Genomic DNA, 23,188 nt, shown 5'->3' on the forward strand with positions numbered 1-23,188 from the left:
CATAAACATTTAAACCATCAGTTAACTTCTCTACTGTAGGCCTCTGTGGGTATATCATCTTTCTCTAATACAGTGACACAATCTATAGCTACCCTACCTCAGAGTTTGCCTGTGTTTTCATTATAAACCTTGTTTTTTCAGGAGCTTCTAATGGCCATAAAATATTCTTCTTGACAGAAACTTGGCAGTAAATTTTGAGCTTGAGAGAAAATCCATAATTTGTTTGTCTTTTGCTATATTTGATTTAACTTGGTTTGATCGTTTTTTGATTTGTAGAAGGGCAAACAAGAAAAAGAAGAAGAAGAAAAAAACTTTGCCAGGTCAGATAGATCTCAATCCTATTTCCTGGAAGTCACTGGAAGTTTTGTCACTGGCTTCAGTGAAAACAGCTATTGACCCTATTTTTATTTGCACTCCCATAGTTTAAAAACAGCCTCATGTGAAAAGGTAACAATAGGTAAAGTATTTGTTCATTATGGCTGAGATTTTCATAGGAGCCTACTTAAAAGGGAGTTGAGTGCCTAACTTCCTCAGGCTCCTTTGAACATCCCAGCCTGTGTAGACTTTGATTTTGGGTGCTTAACTGCTGTTCCTTAAGATTTTAGCAGGAATATACTCTATACTATGCTTGTAGTATAGTATTCATGTATTTTGATTAAGCATAGTACATGGTGTGTGTAGACATTAAAGATTATAGCTTTTCACCATTGTGGAGGAATGGATACTCTGCAGCCTTCCAACTTTAATTGCTTGAGGATTTGGGGGTATCTTCCGGATTTGGAGACCACACCCCACTACTCTTCATAGCCTATTTATGCTCTCCTCCCCTTAGAGAGAAGCACACATTGAAAATGTATGAGGTGAACTTGTAGAGAAACACTTGTGCAATGACAGTGAGAAAAATCAAAAGACAGTGCTTTTGGGTAGAGTGCTGATTGGAAAGAGACTTGGAACTGTGAGCAGAAAAACTGTCTCCTGCTGTTTGATTCCTACTCTGTTCAGGAAAGCAAGACTTCATGTACATTCTTTTTATGTAAATAGGATTGCTTCAAATAAATACCTGATTCCATTCTAATCAATTTCTTCTTCCACTGGAAACAACCCGCAAGTTGGCTAACCAGTCGGGCCAAAAGGATAACAGTATATCCCAGTCATTACTTAATGCTTCACTTGAAGGTCTTCAGATACCACAGTCTGGGTGTGATATATACATCTCAATAGAATATAATATATTGTGGAAATACCTAATAATTATAATACCTCACTGTTGAAAGGTCATTTTGATACAAATCTGCTCTTATAAAAGACCATTAAAATGTATAGCATTCTGTATGAGGAAATTAAACAAGAGTTTTCACCCAGTGAAATATTTTTTTTCAGTGGTACAGTCTGTTAATGGGCAAACCAAAAAAAGATTGGAGTGTGGTTTGGATAAGAATATTCAGAAAATGAGATGTATCTCCTAGGAGGCTATTCTAGTGGGCAAACATTGTAGAATCAAACTTTAAAATAAAAAAAATTGGAAGCTTATCTGAATCACATGTCTGGAAATCTTTCCCGAAGATTCTTTCTTTTTGAGACTTTCACTACTTTTAGCTTCCTGTTGGAGTGGAAATGTATTTTTTTTCTTTTGCTATTCTAGCAACTCTAGTTCTGGCCAAAACTCAGAGGGGAAAATATAACATGGGGAAAAATTCACTGAAACAATTTATAACCTCCAGAACGATTTGGTTTGGTTTCCATAGAAAAGAACATTGGGCAAATCATAGATTTGCTTATTTTTTCCAAACTGATTTCTTCTACTCTTCCTGTACATATGTACCTCATACTGGCATTATTAGGAACTGAACTTGCATATCAATGAGATGATTAACCTCCTCCCCCATTCCCAATCCTGAACTTATTTATTTAAAGTTTGAGTATTACGATAATTATACTAACATTGTATTGTACTTGATAATATACTAGTTGATTTTGGGAATTAGTGTGGAAAGCTTGCTATACATTTTTACAAACAAAAAGTTTGGTACAGAAGCATATAATTTATCTGATAGTCTGACATTTTTCCTTGACTCATTTCTGCTGGGTACTGTACTTAGCCATGAAATGCACTTAGTCTCAGTAATAAAGAGCCTGCTATTAGGGCAGAGAAGTTTCTGAGCAAAGACCAGTAATGGTGCTCTCCACTAGTCATAATAGACAATTGAACATATTTTGTCTTCATATACAAAGATTTGTGATATACAACTCTTTTCTGTAGGAAGCAAAGAATTATGCATTTTCATGCATTATTCTTAATTTCAAGATTTCACACATCATAAACACACTCAAGATTTTAACGTTTAATATGCAAAATATATATGCTTAGTCATTTCATTGAAGTTATTCATTGCATCTCAAAATACTATGGGTGTACAAGGCAATAAATGTCTCCCATGACAAAGGGGAATTATTCTCTTTGTAGGCAGGCCATTTGTCCACTTGTAAGCCAGACAGTCCTGTTTTGGTAAGATTTTTCCTTGTTCGGTACCAGACTTGGTTTTGTCTGGTATCAGAGCACTCTGCTTTGCCCCCACTGCCCTCATCTCACATACTTGGTGTGTGCGCGAGGTCATGGCAGTGGGGGGCAGGCACGCTCTGCAAAATGGCATCCTCTGCAGCCTGACCTCACATGTACTGTGCATGCAAGGTCATACCAGTGGGGCGGGATTGAGGTTGGTGTCATGCTGTTCTGGCAGTACCTGCCATGTCTGGTATTCTCGGGTTGCATTAACAACCACCTGATGACTATGTAGTCTCCCAGGTACTACTTGTGGGGATAGTATTAGTTTATATGCTTTAATAAATAATAATTGTACTCTATTTCATTAACTTGCATGGTGTTATTGCACTAGTAAGGGCAAAATATGGATGCCCTAAATGGTCTTTTTCATGGAAAAGGTCAATTTCTATGATCATTTTTTCAGAAACTAATGTAGAGCTCTATATTTTAAATGAAAAGAGAGCATGAAGGAGCAGAGCATATGTGATGGACAGAACAATTTTTGGCTTTGCTGGAATTGTTGCTTGCTGCTGCTGCTATTGTTGTTATTGTTGTTATTAAGGCTGTCAAGTGATTAAAAAAATTAATCGCGTTTAATGCATGATTAAAAATATAATTGGGACTAATCGCACGATTAAAAAAATGAATCATGATTAATTGTACTATTAAACAATAATAGAATACCATTTATTTAAATATTTTGGATGTTTTCTGCATTTTCAAATATATTGATTTCAATTACAACACAGAATACAAAGTGTGCAGTGCTCACTTTATATTTATTTTCTATTACAAATATTTGCACTGTAAAAAACAAAAAAATAGTATATTTCAATTCACCTAATACAAATACTGTCGTGCAGTCTCTTTGCAATGAAAGTTGAACTTACAAATGTAGAATTATGTACAAAAAATAACTGCATTTAAAAATAAAACAAAGTAAAATTTTAGAACCTACAAGTCCATTCAGTCCTACTTCAGCCAATTGCTCAGATAAACAAGTTTGATTACAATTTGCAGGAGATAATCCTGCCCACGTCTTTTTTACAATGTCACTTGAAAATGAGAAAAGGCGTTCACATGGCACTGTTGTAGCCGGTATCGCAAAATATTTATGTGTCAGATGCAGTAAAGAGTCATATGTCCCTTCATGTTTCAACCACCATTCTAGAATATGTGTACATGCTGATGGCGGGTTTTGCTAGATAACAATCTAAAGCAGAGCGGACCGATGCATGTTCATTTTCATCATCTGAGTCAGATACCACCAGCAGAAGGTTGATTTTCTTTTTTGGTGTTTTGGGTTCTGTAGTTTCCGCATTGGAGTGTTGCTCTTTTAAGACATCTGAAAGCATTCTCCACACCTCATCGCTCTCAGATTTTGGAAGGCACTTCAGATTCTTAAACCTTGGGTCGAGTGCTGTATCTATCCTTAGAAATCTCACATTGGTACCTTCTTTGCGTTATGTCAAATCTGCAGTGAACATGTTCTTAAAATGAACATGTGCTGGGTCATCATCCGGGACTCCTATAACATGAAATATATGGCAGAATGTGGGTAAAACAGAATAGGAGACATACAGTTCTCCCCCAAGGAGTTCAGTCACAAATTTAACTAACACATTTTTTTAATGAGCATCATCAGCATGGAAGCATGTCCTCTGAAATGGTGGCCGAAGCATGAAGGGGCATATGAATGTTTAGCATATCTGGCACATAAATACCTTGCAATACAGGCTACAAAAGTGCCATGCAAATGCCTGTTCTCACTTTCAGGTGACATTGTAAATAAGAAGCAGTCAGCAGTATCTCTCATAAATGTAAACAAACTTGTTTGTTTTAGCAATTGGCTGAACAAAAAGTAGGACTGAGTGGATTTGTATGCTCTAAAGTTTTACACTGTTTTGTTTTTGAGTGCAGTTATGTAACAAAAAATCTACATTTGTAAGTTATACTTTCACGATAAAGAGTTTGCGCTACAGTACTTTTATGAGGTGAATTGAAAAATTATATTTCTTTTATCATTTTTACAGTGCAAATATTTGTAATAAAAATAATAATATAAAGTGAGCACTGTACACTTTGTATTATGTGTTGTAATAGAAATCAATATATTTGAAAATGTAGAAAAACATCCAAAAATATTTAATAAATTTCAGTTGGTATTCTATTCATTAACAGTGTGATTAATCATGATAAACTTTTTTAATCACAGTTAATTTTTTTGAGTTAACCGAATGAGTTAGCTGCAATTAATTGACAGCCCTTGTGGTTGTTATTATTTATTATAGTTTGAAGTTCTGAAATTTTAGGATAGATATTCACTGTGGGAAGCTTGATTAAAATTGAAGAGGAAACAATTTGCTTCAGAAAAATTCTGGATAGCAACAATAGAAAGAAAGAAAGAATATAGGGGGTTGTGAGTATTTAAAGCAGCCAGCAACAACCTCACATCTCTCTCTCATTTCTGATATAGAAGTAATTACCTGAAACAGACAGTTTGTCTTTGACTAAGAAACGTCTAATTGGAATGATTTAAATATGTAGCAATAATGGGACAGTAGAGCCAGACAAATGATGCTTATCAAAGACAGTCTAAATTTTGGGGACATTTTCTTAACAGGTATAGAGAAATAAATTTTGAAATTTGGAATTTCAGCTGTGATTTCCATTGACTTTACTGGTAGACTAATGGCTAAAATCCTGCTCAACTCTGGGAAGACTGAACCAAAGTCTTTGATGATTTTACACCCAATGTAATCTCACTGATTTTAGTGGAGGTGCATGTGGTAGAAATCAGTACAAATTTAGGCAATTCGTTGCTTTTGGCTTAATATGCTACAAAATGAGGTTTTTAAGGCCTGGCTTGACAAAGCCTTGGCTGGGATGATTTAGTTGGTGTTGGTCCTGCTTTGAGCAGGTGATCGGACTAGATGATCTCCTGAGGTCTCTTCCAACCCTAATATTCTGTTATTTCTTGATTCTATGAAAATCTGGTCTTTTTAAATAAAAATAAAGTATGCATGTTCAAATAGGATATCATAAATGAGCAACAGATTTTTCTGATTATATTAAAACATTTGAGTAAAATCTTTGATTTTCTCTTTTGCCATTTTGTAGCTGTTCTTTATCCTTCTATACAGGACTTAAGTTTGGTGTTTTTTAGGCCTACTACATTTGAGTGCTTTCCATGATCGTAGTTGAGGCTCTGTCAATAATAACTTCCGGTATCAGGTGTTCAGAAGTTGACTATAAAAAGTTCTTTCAAGTTTAAAAGGAAATAAAATGTATAAAGCCTTGCCTTAGGGAAGCATTCTTTTCATGGGCTTGGAAAGAAATAGAAAATGCCAAGTGTTAACAAAGGATAGAAATTATTGATGTTTATGCTTGGGCTTGTGAACATCAAAAAAGTTATTTTAAACTAAAAGTTTTCACTCAAGAAATTAAATAAGGCATTTGCATTGGCACCATGTTGGGTATCTGTAACAAAGAATACTTCAGAAATATCCAGGTTATTTACCTGCGCAGATTCTTTTTACAAATAAAAAAGGTCATATAACTAAACATCCTGGGTCTTTTTGGTTTTACCCTGAAAACAGGCAAATATAGGCTGTAAAAGCAGTATTATCTTGTATTATTTTGTGTATGAATTCTGGCTAGTTCAGGATTGCCTGTATTACCACCACAAATGATACCTTTAATATGAGTATGAATATTCAAAGTGCAGGAGGGCTTTTTTGAGCTGTGAGAAATTAGAGGGATACATATAAAAGCATGAGGATGACACTGTGCTCTAGAACACTCCATTGGGGTCTTCCATTCAAAAGTTTGTGTGTGTGTAAATTCTGTTGGTTTTGGTGGAGCTAGGACGAAGACCCAACAGCTCTGCCTTTTGGTTCTTCTTCAGGCTGCACCTTCTGGGGTATATTCATAAACCAAAGCCAGGATTCGGTGCCTAGAATTTTAAAACCACACTTTAGCCAAAAGTTTCAAACTTCGGTGTTTAATGTTAGATACCTAAATCTACGTGTAGGCATCTAAATGAAAGTGGACTGGTTTTCTGAGGTGCTGAGTATCTGCAGCTCCCTTTGGAGCCCTTTGGAACTACAGGTTCTTAGAACCTTTGAAAACAAGGCCAGTTTTATTTGAATGCTTACATCTGGATTAAGGTGTCTAAATATAGGCAACTAAACTAGAAAAATTTGACCTGAGTCTGGATATGGGGCACAGCAGTTATATAGATGACACAAATAATAATTGCTTTGAAAATTATACTTTATTATGCCTTTAGTTCATGTACAAAAGAGTCTTAAGTCATGGAATTGAGAATCATGGAATAAATTTCCCTTTCGTATTGAAATTCTCTTTTGAACATATGTCTAAACAGGGATTTATAAGATAGATCATATCACTAGGAAGGAGTCTTGCCATTTATTAAGGAAAAAAATAATTAATTTCTAGAGAGCCCTACATATATATTTATATGGTATAGGTGAAATTTTCCACTGATCACTGATGGGATAACTCTGCTCCCATTGAAGCCCCATCAGGAGGGTTCAAATGTAATGCTTTTGAAAATTCCACCCTACCTGGTTACTCAGGAAATAATATATGTATAATACGCTGAGTGTTCTTATGAAAATTCCCTTTTCCCATTAAGAAATTTACAGTTTTATCTGTATTCTCATTTGTGGGAATACCAGAAATATTGGAAATACCATATTTAATGGCAATAAATTAAAAGGAAACATTTTAGGTAGTTTAAAACTTAACTACTTTACATGAACATAGAATCATAGAAATGTAGGGCTGGAAGGGAGCTCAAGAGGCTATCAAATCCAGCCTTCTGTGCAATGGCAGGACTAGGTAGACCTAAACTATCCCTGACAGGTGTTTGGCCATCCTATTTTTAAAAACCTTCAATGATGGGGATTACACAATCTTTCTTAGAAGTGTATTCCAGATCTTAACTACCTTTATAATTGGAAAGTTGGAAGGTTTTTTCTAATATCTAATGTGGTTGCAGATTGAGCCCATTATTTCTTGTCCTACTATCACTGGACACGGAGAACAATTAATCACCATTCTCTTTATAACAACTTTTCACGTATTTGAAGACTGTTATCAGGTCACCTGCTGAGTCTTCTTTTCTCATGACTTACTGTGTTCAGTTTACTTACCCTTTCCTCTTGTCAGATTTTCTAAACCCTTTATCATTTTTACTGCTCTCCTCTGGACTCTCTCCAATTTATCTACATCTTTCCTAAAATGTGGCACCCAGAATTGGACACACTACTTCAGCTGAGATCTCACTAGTGCCAAATGAAGGAGGACTGTTACCTCCTGGGTCTTATATACAAAACCCCTGTTAAGATACCCCAAAATGACATTAGCATTTTTCAACTGTGTCACATTGTTTCAGCAGTACTATCACCTCAGTAGTTCCCCCCATTTTGTAGTTGTGCATTTGATTTTTCCTTCTTAAGTGAAATGCTTTGCACTTATCTACATTGAATTTCATCGTGTTGAATTCAGACCAATTCTCCACTTTGTCAAGGTCATTTTGAATTTAATCCTGCCCTCCGAGGTGCTTGCAATTCCCCTCCTCCCCCAGCTTGGTGTCATCTGCAAATTTTATAAGCATACTCTCCACTCCATTACCACGTCATTAATTAAAATATTGAACAGTACTGGACCCAGAGCTGACCCCTGTGGGACCTCACTAGATACATGCTTGAAACTATTCTTTGAATATGGTCTTTCAACCAGTTGTGTACCCACTTTATAGTAATTTAATCTAGACCACATTTCCCTAGTTTGTTTATAAGAATGTCACTGGGGACTGTGTCAAAAATCTTACTAAAATCAAGGTATATCACATCTACTGCTTCCCCCCATCCACTAGTCTAGTAACCCTGTCAAAGAAGGAAATTAGGTTCATTTGCCATGATTGTTCTTGACAAATCCATGTTGGTTATTCCTTATAATCCTATTATCCTCCAGATTCTCTACAAATTGTTTAATAATTTGTTTCAGTATCTTTCCAGGTATCGAAGTCAGGCTAACTGGTCTATGATTCCCCAGGTTGTCTTTGTTCCCCCTTTTAAAGACAGGTACTATGGTTGCTTTTCTCCAATCTTTTGAGACATCACCAGGAATTCTCAAAGATAGTTGATAAGGGTTGTGGGAATGCTTCAACTAGTTCCTTAAGTACCCTAGGATGAATTTCATTGGGTCCCACTGACTTGAATACATCTAACTTATCTAAATCTTCTTTAACTTGTTCTTTCACTATTTTGGCTTGCATTCCTTCCTCCTTGTTGTTAACAATAATTGTGTTGAGTATCTGGTCACCATTGATCTTTTTAGTGAAGACTGAAGCAAAATAGGCATTAAACACCTCAGTTTTATTGATTTAATCAGTTATTAGCTCTCCTTCCTCACTAAGTAGAGGACCTACATCTACATCTTTCTCTGTTAAAAGAAATTCTTCTTATTGCCTTTTGTGTGCCTTGCTAAGTGTAACTCATGTTATGCCTTTGACTGTCTGATTTTATTCCTATGTGCTTGAGCTGCTATTTTGTACTCCATAGCAATTTGTCTATGTTTCCACTTTTTGGTGGCTTCTTTTTGATTTTCAGGTCATTAAAGAGCTCCTGCTGGAGCCATATTGATCTTTTACTATTCTTCCTATGATAGATGACCATGGCTTTGAAGAAGTCCTTTCATTAGTAGGGTCTAATCCTGTTTTCAGTGAAATCAAGCAAAACTCCTATTGATTTGAATGACAGCAGGCTCAGACCTTTAAATAATACATATTTATAATATGTAAACTTCTAGATACTTTCATGAGATTTGTTTTCAACATTAGCTAAGTTTTATGAAATCAAAGGAAACCTCACATGCTAAAATATGTCAACATAACATCAAGGGTCAAGCTTAATGTGCAACTCACCTCTGAATAGTGACTGTAAAAATAGCACTCACATATTCAGTAGTCCGGTTGCTTTAAGTGCGGTTTAACTCTAACCTTAGCCATGGGTCCATCATTAGTATCTCCATAATTTATGTGTTAAACAGAGCTTAGCTGGACTTTCAAATTCCAGGTTAAGTCTGTGAGGTTGTCAGTTATATCAGAACCCTCCCCCACAATCTTTCTTATTTGTAATCTGAGCAGATATGATTGGGAATCATTGAGGATCTTAAACATGACCAGAAATAGAAGTAGAACTGATGAAGACTTTTTTTCCAGAGAACCACATAATAATGGGGATCTTATACACTATATGCACTAAATAATGTATAGACAGAGTTAAGGAGAGATTTTCATATTTCCCCCCTGAATTTTGCCCCATTGGGATCTTAAAACCAACCCTTAATATTATTTCAGTGCCATTTTTATGTATACATAAAGAGGTGGGTTTTTTGTTTTGTTTTGTTTTTTTAATTTGAAGAAGTTTGCAGGTCTAAGGGATTGATACTGAAGAGTGTAGATACATTTCAAGTTTCTGTTTTTCATGCAGTGCTTGTTGTATATTAGGGAGTTGCACATTTCAGCAAATGTGAAAAATCGGGACGGGCGTGGGGGGTAATAGGAGCCTATATAAGAAAAAGACCCAAAAATTGAGACTGTCCCTATAAAATCAGGACATCTGGCCACCCTAGCCAGCTTCTCATCCCCTTCTTTTCAGGGTCTCCCTGCCAGTCTTTCCAATCTTTTATCTGCCAGATTCTCTGTGTACTCCCCAACTCCCATAACAGGTTCTCCCATTCTTTACCTAAACCAGCTGCATTTTCTGCACCTCCTTTCCCATTTCTTCCCATGTTCTCTATTCCCCTCCATGCCAAGAACTCTGTCTTCCTCATTCCTTCCTCCTGCCAAACCATGAATAAGCTTTGTGTAGGGTAGTTAGTTCTGTGGGGTCTGTATCTGTGCATCCTATATGCAAGATGTGTTGGTCAGCGGATCAGAGTGATATCAGATTCACTACTCATACTCTTCCCTGTCACCTGATGTGAACTATCCCAAACTTCTCTGAGCTGTTTCAGTAGCACACATTGAGTCCCCACAGAGCAATGGTCTGAGGTACAAGGCAGATACAGGCAAGGTGTCTTAGGGGCCTGTACCATGGATTCCAGAACCACACGGGTTCTGTTGCCTATTGGACCCTACACTTGCAGTTAGATGCAGGAGGCAGGAGTTAGCCTTGAATAAGAAAATAAAGATAAAATAAAAATTCTCAAGTATAGTAACATGATATTTATCGTTCTAAAGTATAAGGAAAATGTTATAAGGCCAAAAGACTTAGGTATATTCTACAATTTACAAACCTAGATAAATGGGAAAATATTTATATAGCACATAGTCATGTATTATCACTCATTTCTATTGACATTAGCATTAATCCTTTGGAACAACTGTTCAAAAGTATGAGTAACTCTCAGTTTATCTAAGAAGTCAACTTTCTGGTATAAAAATTACATTTATATTGTATGAAAATATTTTAAAAGTTTGTTATGTATCAAAATACAGTCCATTGAGTCCATGTTTTGAGATAACAGTACAATAGCAATAATTTTGCCCACATTAATTCATGAATGTTAAATTTTTCTATGAATTTTATGCAAAGTTAATATCAATCAATTCTGAGTATTTCATACCTTTTATTTTTCTTAACGATCTATCATCTCTTGACAGGTGTTTCAACATTCTGAAGCTTATTACAATAAAGTGACATATAGAATTTCACTGTTTTGATGTTTTGTTATAGCTGTGTAGGGATAAATCATTATTTTGATCTGAAAAAGGCAAAAAGGCCCTTCCAACAAGACAAACCCATTATTAGGTCAATACAGACAAAGATGATGCAAGTTACACTTAGTGTTGTCAATTTCCAGAGAGTTTTGAATGTGTACACAATAAGTTGTCACATCTTTTTGTGATATTTATAGGTATTTTCATAAGAATATCAAAGAACTATTAATGGTATAGTCTTTATATGTTACATATATTGAATATGTATACACACACGTACACTCCTATATACATGCACAGTTTTCCACATTCTGTGTATTCCGTTGTTTTAGAGTCTCAGCTTTCTCTTGAAAACATTATATAGCATGTGTTACAGACAAAGGTTATGAATCAGGCAGGATAACCACAAATTTTTTAAAGTTTATTATATATGTGTCTGTCCTTTCTTTCGCTTTTCCTTTACTTGCACTATCTTGTCTGTCTGATTCTCACAGGAGACATGGATTACAACTGGGTGGACCATACGTCTTGGCATAGCAGTGAGGCATCCCCAATGTCTTTGGTGAGACATGTGGAGCCTTACCATTCAGTTTACTTTATCATTTCACTTTTCCTTTGTTTTATTTATACCTTTGCACGTTTTCTTTTTTGTATCCCTTTTTTTTATCCCACACTTGTAGGGGACAGTCAAAGGGGAAAAAGAAAAACTAGTGAGCAGGCAGTTTTGTCGGATTCTAACACCTTATCTGAGAGACAAAAGAAAATGGTGTGCTTTGGCGGCCACTCTTTGGAAGAGGACTTGGAATGGTCTGAGCCTCAAGTTAAAGACTCTGGGGTAGATACGTGTAGTAGCACAACTCTAAATGAGGAGCATAGCCATAGCGAGAAGGTACTGAGATTGTGGAGCCTGCATTTTAAACTTCTCATTTGGTCTTCGTTTGCTCTGTGTCGCTCATTAAAACAATGCATTTAATAAAAAGACGGAGGGGGGAGGGTTAGAGACAATGTAGCATTTCTTAAGGTGCAGAAAAGAAAAACAAAACCAAAAATTCCTGCTTGCTTTGTCACTTTTACTATTTGGTAGCATAAGAAAAAAATATTCAGGCACAAAGGAATGTTTGGTCTTATGGTCGCATGATAGTACTTGGTGATGTTACCTTCAACTATAAAGTAACTAACAATGAGGATTCTGTTGGATTGGCTTATATGATTTCCTCCATATGTGCTCCTGGGGCTAAAATTAAATTAATAGTTTAAATCCCAGGTAAAAAAAGGGAGAAAAATTGGTCCATTTGCACAGAAAAGTTGTTTTTCTTTTTTCCCTTTCACTGTCATGTTTGTTCTTTTGTTTTGTTGTCATGCCATTTTTGTGGAGTATTGTGTAGTATTAGAGTCTTTGCCATCTGCTTTCATATTTGTTAGTATTGCCTTTCATTTGGTGGGGATTGTGATAAATCTTTTTAGCGTTATTAGGCGTAATGGGAGGGGAGATGTCCTGTGCCATTTAATTTTGCATGGAGAGGAGCATGAAACTAGTGGATAGTTGTGAAAAAGTGCTATGATTACACCAAATAAATGATAAGTTTATTTAGAGTTTTACTCAGCATGTTATAATAATATACTGTAATAATATGTATGTGTGTGTATATATATATATGTGTGTGTGTGTATACACACACAGACACACACACACTGTAGTGGGATGATGGAATATTCAAATGTAGCTGTGCTGAATATGTTTAATATGTATAAACTATTAGAAATGATAATGTTATTTCAATAAATACTACATCAGAAAGGGGAGTTACTACTTTATACCTTTACATTCAATTTGTCCTTTTGATAATTTTGGAGCACTGAGAATGTAAAGGTGTCTGAAAGGCCTTACATACTCAGAGAGAGGAAAACTGAGATGGTTAGAATGGTGGAAAAGAGAATAAGTCTGAGTCTCAATATATCAGGTTTCAGTTTCGAGTTCTACAGTAGAAACTCAGAGTTACAAACAACAGAGTTAGGAACTGACCGGTAACTACACACCTAATTTGGAACCAGAAATATGCAATCAAACAGAAGTAGAGACAAAAAAAAATCATCAAATACAGTACAGTACTGTTAAACATAAATTACTAAAAAAAATAAAGGGAAAGTTTAAAATAAATTGACAAGGCAAGGAAACTGTTTCTGTGCTTGTTTCATTTAAATTAAGATGGTTAAAAGCAGAATTTTCTTCTTCATTGTAAAGTTTCAAAGCTGTCTTAAATTAATGTTCAGTTGTAAAGTTTTGAAAGAAGAACTATAATGTTTCATTCAGAGTTAAGAAAATTTCAGAGTTATGAACAACCTCCATTCCCAAGGAGTTTGTAACTCTGAGGTTCTACTGTACTTCCTATTCAGCATCAGGGTTATTGTGTTAGACTTCAACATACATTTTTGTTACAACTCAACTGTAATGATCACATATATCATATATATCTAAATATCTATACCTTTCTATCTAGTGTATACAAAAAAGACAAGATGGGACAGATAATATCTTCCACTTCTGTTGGTGGAAGGGACAAACTTTACACAACTCTTCTTCAGGTCTAGAGAATGAAACTAGAGTTTCAAAGCTAAATACGAGGTGGGACAGATTGTTAAGCATAAGGGTTCAGACAAGTTGTAGGAGACCTCTTAAATTGAAATGGGCAATCAGCATCTCTGCACTTGTAGGACAAGGGAAGTTAGTAGGCATCAGGGTGTGTTGCAAGTTGTTGTAATGGGCCATAAAACCAGTGGCTCTGTTAAGTCCATGGTTTTTAGTGTCCAGCAGCATTCTGAATTTAAGTTTCCAGGCTTGCCTTTTGAAGGTGTTACACAGGTTTCCGTGGAGGATGAGGACTGACAGGTCATATATGGAATGATTGCTTTGTGAAAAGTGTTGACCCACTGGTGATAGGGTGTTTTTCTCTTTTATCATTTTCCTATTTGAGTTCATTTGATAGTGTAGTAATTGTCTGGTTTTGTTACCCAGGGTTTTCAGAACCCAAAACAGTGGTAACTTTACTATTTCTCTCCAGAGGATGTCAGGAATAAATCAATGGGGGCACAGCTCATCCAGCTGATAAATAATTGGCACAACAGAGGGCTTTCACCTAATCTTTTATAGCTAAATTCAAACAAAGCACATTGACTCCTAGTGGGTCACCTATTTTCCTAATTTCAGCAAAACTACTCCTTATCTCTTACCATCAAAACATTTCTAGTCATAACAATGTGTCGAGACACTTAAAACTGATGTTGCTATTCGCTCACTCTCTTCCATATTTATAATCTGTTAACTTTCTGTCCCATCCTCCCATTGTGATAGCAAAGCTGCAAACATGCAGCTGCATGGCCTTGCCTCTCAGGGCCTAAGATTTTCCTAGCTATGTGATGTTTGGTTTTCAGCTCGCAGTAGATGAAGATACAGAATTGCTCACTACACTACTGTCCCATCTGGGGTTACATGCAGTAATGACAAATTCTCGGGTAACACTCCCCTCCTTGCAGATTGTATATCTTTAATATTAAGATCTGCACACACATACACAACAAGTCCAATGGGTTACTATAGAAGCCCAGCACAGGCTCAAAGCTCTCCAGTTGAGACCGAGCAATAATCTTCTTGCTGTCACTCTCAATTTTCACCCTGATTCTGCTTCATTATAGACCAGACCTCATGTAGGTTCCCTCGGGGAGTACCCAGGGTTTGCAAAAGCACGGGCTTTGGTACCATTTTATCTTCCTTTGAATCTAGCATGTCAGCACCAGGAACAAAACAACCAACACTATTTGAAACACCAAATCACCACAATTGGTTGTAAAGCCAGATTAAAAATGCCTGTTGCCATGAGGGACCATCCCAACAATGTCTCTCACCATTTGTTGTTCTGAATTTTTGCTGACCCTCTCAATTACATGTTTAATTTCACCGGTAGAATGATGGACTGTGACCATAATCCTACATGCCTCTTGTTTAGTAGCATGTAAGTAATTCCTCAAAAGGGGATGCTGAAGCAATATCTGAAAAGAAGTTCATTCCAATGGGTTCAGTTATTACATTTGAATACAATGTGTATTTCACTTTTAATTGGCTATATTTCAACTCAGGCACTTGAAATTTAAAATCATATCCTTCAATAACTACAATATGGCAAACTCATCTGTTTTCATGGGGATCATGAGATACATGATACACATAATTAATTACAAGAACCAGGCACTAACTTCTAAGACATATGCAATTATCACCCATATACACAATCACAGATTCATTTACAAATGGATTAACAGCATAATGATATTTTCCCTCTATTATTTCTAAACATAATTTCTGTGGCTGTAGGTGTTTGTGGTGAATTCAAATCCAATCCCAGATTCTTTTAAGCAGACTCCCAATTGTACTTTCTTCCACCCCGGGCCTCTTTTGTACCCATACCCTATGATCCATGGGCTCTATCACTATCTGATTAGCATTAAGGCAGAAGACTACAATGGGGGAAACCCACCTTATCTCTGCTTCTGACACTAGTAAACCAAATACAGTAATCTCTCTAGATCTTTTATCATATGCAAAATTTACCATTTTCCACCAGGATTATAAATCCCTCTCAGTCTGGATGGAATTTTTCAAATAATGCTCCTAATTTCCAATGGGAGTATCCCTCACATACCATCTCAAATCATGTCTTTTACCACATCACTAATTCACATCTGCATTTGCATGAATGCCAAGGCTAAGGAAACATTACTCTAGAGGGCACCAGCAGCCTGCAAGAGACGGAGATGATCTTTTTCTTGGGATTGCTCCCATTCCTCTAATAACTGTGCCACCCCATCCTGTATGGAGCTTAACTGATCTAAGGATTCCCTCAGAGATGTTGCTAAATCCTTTAGGTGTTGCCCCGCCGAATTCATTTTATTCACAGCCATTTCCTCCTTTATGCTATTAAGAAGCCCTACCCTGGTGCCAATGCTTCCAGTATGTCCCTTTTTACTCAGTCCTTGCATGGTCTGGGGACATCATGAAGATTCATCCAATTTTTCCAGACCTCATATAATGGCTGGAAAAACTTTCCAAATGAGGTTCTATTACTGAGATATTTGCTAAGATGAGGTCCATAATAACCTTATTCAGCGAGTGGGTTGGATTAATCACCAATTGTTTCTTTAGATTGGTTTGAACCACATATGTACTGATCAAATTAATTAGAGGTGGTTCCAGAATTCACACTTTTATACCTTTTACTCCATGGGGTCCCTGAAGGAGCCATTTTCCTGTCATATTGGGCTTCAAATGAATAACCATATTATCAAGACATGATTTAACTTTATTATCCAAACATTCTTTCTTCTTCGAGTGATTGCTCATGTCAATTCCAATTAGGTGTGAGCGCCCCACACGCACAACAGCTGGAAAGATTTTCCCTTAGCAGCACCCCTTGGGTCGATCCAGGTACCTCCGGAGTCATGCCTTCATGGCATGGAATATAGGAACCTGCCAACCCGCCAACACCTCAGTTCCTTCTTACTGCCCCTGACGGTTAGCCAGAATGCTCATTATCTCTAGCTTCAGCAAGATTTTTCCTGTAGATAGTTTGATATAGTTAGTTTTAGTAGGTGTGTGTTAGTTAGCTCTCTCTAGAAGTTCGTCTGGGGGTACTCCCAATCCCCCTCCCCTTCTCCCTCATTACTGGGTCATGCCTTGGTCCCCGGGGTTTAAACATGTTGGGGCACTTAAAATCAAGGTCACTATTCACTCTCTTCCATATTTATAATCTGTTAACTTTCTGTCCCATCCTCCCATTCTGAAAGCAAAGCTGCAGACATGAAGCTGCGTGGCCTTGCTGCTCAGGGCCTAAGATTTTCCTAGCAATGTGATGTTTGGTTTTCAGCTGGCAGTGGCTGAACATACAAAATTACCGACTGCAGTACTGTCCCATCTGGGCTACATGCAGGAATGTCAAATTCTGGGGTACCATTTCATTCACATAGGTGTTGGTGGGACATTTGATGCACAGAATGAAGTACACCACATATGATGGGCATGTGTAGGACCCATGGATCTTGAAAAGTATTTTGTGGGGGAGGTGTTGATCATTGTAGGGGTGGAGATACATCTATGGGTTTTTTATATTTTGTTTGTCAGGGTCTGGTGCTGTTTTGAGTTGATGTGTCCTGGTCTGTGGGGAGCTTGCTCCTTCTGATGAGGTTGGTGAGGTTAGGATTTTGTTTGAAGGCTAGAAGAAGGAGTTTGGAAAAGATTTCATTCAGAATAAATCCTCATCAAGTCTGACACTGATTGTATCATCCATTACAACAACTTTGTGACATACCCTGCTACATACTAACCCTCCATTGTCTGTGATTGAAGAGGTGTTAATTGCCCACTTCATTTAAATATTTTCCTATAGCATCTGTGAACTCTTATGCTTAACAATCTGTCCCACCTTCTGTTTAGCTTAAACATTTTAGTTTCCTTCTCCAGACCTGAAGAAGATCTGTGCGAAGCTCAAAATCTTGTCACTTTCACCAACAGAAGTTAGTCCAGTAAAATATATTACCTCACCCTCCTTGCAGCTCTCGTGTCCTTGGGCTAATACAGCTAAAACAACATGTAAACAAACATGTTATGCATAAAGATAGTTATAGATATTCCACAAATTGGGTGTAGGAATACATTTGTGAGGTAGAGATTTTATTCATTCTTTAAATGGCTTAGGGATAGAATGAATGATGTAATATGTCTTTTCCAGGACTTATTTCTATGTTTCTAAGAAACTAATCATGGTGTAATCATACTGCTTTTAAAAATTGTAAACTTATCTGGAAATGAAAAAATTAATATTGAGATTTTTTTCTGAGAAAGTGTGTTCACTATGTCTTCCATTAACACTTTATCATAGCATCCTGTGACCTGGCAACCTTCCAAAGATGGAGACCGTCTAATTGGACGGATTTTATTAAATAAACGACTAAAAGATGGAAGCGTGCCTAGAGATTCGGGAGCAGTGCTTGGACTGAAGGTTAGTAATTGACAATTTTGAAAATATGTATTACTTTGTTAGCTAAATGTTAAGTAATTACATTTAAAGTTCAGTAAACTAGGTTAATATGTAAGGAAGACATTATTTTAAATGTTGCCATTACACTCAGAAATACAGTATAATGACATTTTATCTTCAATTATCAAAATGATTACTTTTTTAAGGTCTTAGATGTGCTTAATAAAATGTCTACTAGAAGAGTGTTGGAACATTGTTCATGTTAATGCTCTATTGTTTTTAATTGCATTTATGGACTTTTATGTTTTAAATAAACAAAGTTGTGATTTAGTTTGTATTTATTTATTCTATATGATTGTTAAGCAATACATTTTCAGCTTTATTATGATTTGTTGTCTAATATATATCTGCCAGCTTATAACTTACATATCTGTATCTCATGTTACTCATTTCATGTGTATCTTGTGGACTTTGAGATAATAGTTTGTAATCCTAACAGAATACTAGCACAAGAATAAGAATTAATAACATTTTGTAAAAAAGAATGCAGAGAAACCTGTAAATGTGGTTTGAACTTCTTTATTTATGGCAAATTGTCAACAAGTTTGATTAATCTAATATTCTTCATTTAACATAGTACTGGCTTCAGTTCAAGTGCACAGCTTAGTCTGTAGTATGGGATACTATAAATAGGGATTATGTCAACATAATTTATTATGAACTATATTAATCTGCTTTAGCATATTTTTGGAATTTTTATCTAATTGAAAAATGTTTACATTGTGAGAGAACAAGGTCAGTGAAAATGCAAGCTTGAATCATTGCTTTGGTATGTATTGCACTGTTTAAGGATCAGAAAATTTAAGACAAGGGTATAATAGTATCACTGTCAATAATTATTAAATACTTTGCATTCTGTTATATTGATGTACTTTTTGTTTTGTGGAATATGTCAACACTTTGAGCTCAAGAATTACTATTGTGTTAACCACAGTAAATTGCTCTGAAAAATTATTTAAAATAATTTTGCCTGTCATGGATTTTAATTTTATCAGGTTGTTTCTTTAAGCTGTAAAACTAACCATAAAACAGATTTAATATTATTATTTTATTGCTGCATAAAAACTAAGTAATCTAAGGTATAGAATTAGAAGATTATACAGTATAATAAATTCTTCCCTGATTCTCAGAGATACATAGTAAATTCAATGTGCCTCATCTCCATACAGAGAGAGACCCTTAATACAACAAGTATTTTTAATAAACGTAATGAACCAAATTAGATTTGATTGAGCAATTAATTAATTAATTTACCCCTTTGAATAAACTCTTATGCTTAGTAATATCATTTTGCAAATTACTTGTACCTTAAAGGTAGAGGTTTATATTAAAGGTAAATGATTCAAGCAGAAAATAGAGTTATAAGCACAAATTCTGTTATGCAATTAAAAGTTCACTTTCAAATAGATTGAACAAACATTTTTCTTCATCAAAAAAATGCTCCACCTTAGAGCCAAAGAAAATCAAACAAAGAAAAAGAGTCAACATTACAGAATATTATATTTTTCACAAAATGAGGCACTCAAAGATTGGTGGGTGGTTTTTTTGGAAAACTGTCTGAGGCAAAACCAGTCATTTACAGATTAAATATATTTTTACTGTATGCAGGGGAGAGAGAAGAAGCAGAAAAAGTGGGGAAGAGGGTGTATGTGTGAAAAACGATTTAGGAAGAAAGGAAAGTTTCATACAAATATTAAATATTTGGAGACTTATTTACTTTTAGTGATAGTCAACATTTATGATATTTCTCCTGGAAGAGAAACATAATGTAAAATAGATTTTACAAAAATGCTTCTTTTTGTAACTAAATGATTTCAAATGAAGATTACATCGTCAGTTAATAGCAATGAATTTTGTGCCTTCCAGTTACAAATTAAGAAGTATAGTCTCTCTGAATACCTGCATCCAAAACCCTGTAATACCAATCTGAGCTGTATGCATTCAGATAGAACAGCATACACTAGGATTTCCCCCCCTAAAAATTACAGTTGTGAGGGTATATTTTTTTATTGATGTGAACAGTCTAGCCTCTGGTACATTAAACGTTTTTTTTTTAGCAGTTTCCAGTGTTGGGACTGTAAGCTTACACAGTTTACATGAACCATATAGTTTATAAACTTAAAAATTCTATATTTGCAATGATTTATCTTTAAACCACTTAAATATCCAGAGTAGATGCCAGTCAGCCAATATTCTGAGGGGTTTGTTTTTTCTTACATGTATACCAGAATCTACCTCACCTAGGCTGCATTTAAAAAAAATAAATCAACTACCAGTAATTATTTTGTTTATATTGCCATAAAGTCTGAATCATTACACATAATTCTATTTATGTGAAAACCCTTCTCTTCCAAACAGGTTGTAGGAGGAAAGATGACTGAAACTGGTCGGCTATGTGCATTTATCACCAAAGTAAAAAAAGGAAGTTTAGCTGATACAGTGGGACATCTTAGACCAGGTATGTGTCTGCTTTAGAAATGAGCTACTGTACAGGAGACAATAAGCAAGAGAATAAGTTCTGATAAATTTACCGGTATAAATCATACTAAATGTGATGAGTGATAGTAGTGCAGCTGATAAATTTGAAAGTTAAAACCAAGCCCTACATTCAGTCACTAGAACTAGATTATCCATGTTGACACTTTTACAGGCTCTATCAACTCTCACATTTTTTCAAAAAAGCAACTAACTTTTAAAAAACAACCCAGAACAACAATGCCATATCTGTTGAATAACTGTGTTAGTTTTACTAGGCAGTAGTTGTCTTAGTTGCAATGTTAATATTTTGCTGGTATTTATCCAAACAAAGATGTCATATGGGAAGCTTTTAGTTCTCCAGACCTCTACTATATTTAAGACACTAGACTTGTTCTACAGTACAGATTGCACAATTCAGAAAGCTTGTAGTAGAATAGGGAAGTTGTCACTACCAGTGCAGTTCATAGGATTAGCTTTTTTTCCTAAGAAGATAATTATTACTGCAATTGCAGGCGATGAAGTGTTAGAATGGAATGGAAGGCTATTGCAAGGAGCCACCTTTGAGGAGGTATATAACATCATTTTAGAATCCAAGCCTGAGCCACAAGTGGAGCTTGTCGTTTCAAGGCCGATTGGGTGAGTTGTTTTCTAAATTTTCTTACTGATTAAAATAAAGTGCTGTTACATTTCACTTTAGACCCAACATGTATTGTGCAGATTTTATAGAGATTATAAAATAGTTCCCAATATTCTATAATCAAAAAGCATGAGTGTAGGGCCAAATTGTCCCCATTAGGCATGGGTTCAAATGGGTGGTGGTCGAGAGAGCTCTAGGAGGCATTCTGGAGCTTCTTGATGCACAGATTGGACATGCCTGCTACATCACCTCTTGAGAGGATCCAGAATATGTTCTTTTCAATGGATGGCAAATCCCTGTCCAGGGCAGTAAAGGCACTGCAATTATTGTTGGCTCTTGCTTAGGGGAAGCAACTTATTCCTTGCCTCTGCTCCACACTTTTGTATCCACACATGGATTGATCAAAGTGTGACCCATAATGAATCCGGACCCATTTCCTGATATGCTGCAATGTAGAGTTTTTGTCAGAATGTGTACAATGATAATATAATGCATAGGGAGTATTCTCTCATGTAGTGAAACCAGATTTTCTTCTTGCTCAGCTGTGAATAGACAGTCTAATAAATGATTGGTTAGCATCTAGCACATGATATCCCTCAGTGAAGCATTAGCACAACTCAGTACATAATTAACACTAATGTCTTATCTAAACTGTTCTCCCACCTCCTATTTAGTGTATTGCTTTGCCCAATTGCTCTTACCTTTGAGATTTATTTTCTAATATCTAGCCTAAACATTTTCTTAGCTTCAGGCCATTTCTCTTTTCTTTATTGTCTTTAGAGACTGTGAATAAATCCCTTCCTTCATTTATACAATTCCTTAAAAGTATTTACAGATGGTGGCCATGTCCTCCTTTTCCTAGCTCCCTCATTTTCTCCTTATATGTTTTCTTCTCCCATGCTTATATCATTTTCTTTGCCCTTTTTATTTTCTCTATTATGTTTATATTTTTCCTAGCCTGTGGGTCCCAGTAGTATCTGAATTATTCCACATGACTGTGAAGAGGGGCATTATTACCTCCCTAATTTATTTCCTCTCCCTAGGCGTATGGCCTTGCGTAATTTGTATTGAATCTAATATTGTTGCATATAGCCCTGTGTATCTGATGATATCTCTTTGGTTTTGAATTTATAATTACAAAATTCCTCTAGCTTCAAACTACAGATTTGTGATCTCTGAATGTCATGGTGATGAATAACCATAATTCCAAAGAAAAAATGTAATATGGTTTGATATTTCAGTTGGGATATTTCTATGTGGGTTCAGTTTCCTGTTACAGTATTTGCATGGGTTTAATTTGAGGATATTTTGTGTTAAAGCTTCATTTAATAATGAACAAAAATTTTAATGTCTGTCTTGTCTGTAGGGTGGGAGAATGTCTCTTACATATGTGTTAGATTGCAAAAGGCAAGGACTAGATCTTTCTGTTTGTTCCGTAAAAACTAACACTTTGGGAAGCTGTAAAAATGATCATTAATAATAATAAGGCACACACTAACATGCACACTTTTTCAGATGGGGAGAAGTCACATTTTTTTCAGATAGGAGTAAGTTTTATATCTCAGTTACTTTCAGCTAGCATTATAGTTCATGGTGGCAACCTAAAGAAGCTAAAATACAATCCCCGTCCCAAACTTAAGTCATTCATTTTCATTCTTTTCTTTTTGTGCTCTCCCATCATTGTGTGTCCT

General features: G+C 35.8%; 1 protein-coding gene across 10 annotated transcripts in view; it reads left to right on the forward strand.

The window, feature by feature from the left end:
- The window catches only part of RIMS2 (regulating synaptic membrane exocytosis 2), a 787,778-nt gene that overhangs the window by 425,671 nt on the left and 338,919 nt on the right, over positions 1–23,188 (forward strand). For 7 of the 10 annotated variants that reach the window (XM_039525805.1, XM_039525808.1, XM_039525807.1 and 4 more), the window contains 4 exons: positions 11,792–11,859; positions 18,224–18,343; positions 20,741–20,840; positions 21,373–21,496. In XM_039525805.1, coding sequence (XP_039381739.1) covers positions 11,792–11,859; positions 18,224–18,343; positions 20,741–20,840; positions 21,373–21,496 — 412 coding nt within the window. Of the gene's footprint in view, positions 1–11,791; positions 11,860–11,977; positions 12,187–18,223; positions 18,344–20,740; positions 20,841–21,372; positions 21,497–23,188 lie in introns of all 10 variants that reach the window. The other 3 variants (XM_039525817.1, XM_039525806.1, XM_039525811.1) reach the window with 1 other exon arrangement.

The sequence above is a fragment of the Mauremys reevesii genome, linkage group 2 (assembly GCF_016161935.1).
Source record: "Mauremys reevesii isolate NIE-2019 linkage group 2, ASM1616193v1, whole genome shotgun sequence".
Lineage (NCBI taxonomy): Eukaryota > Metazoa > Chordata > Testudines > Geoemydidae > Mauremys > Mauremys reevesii.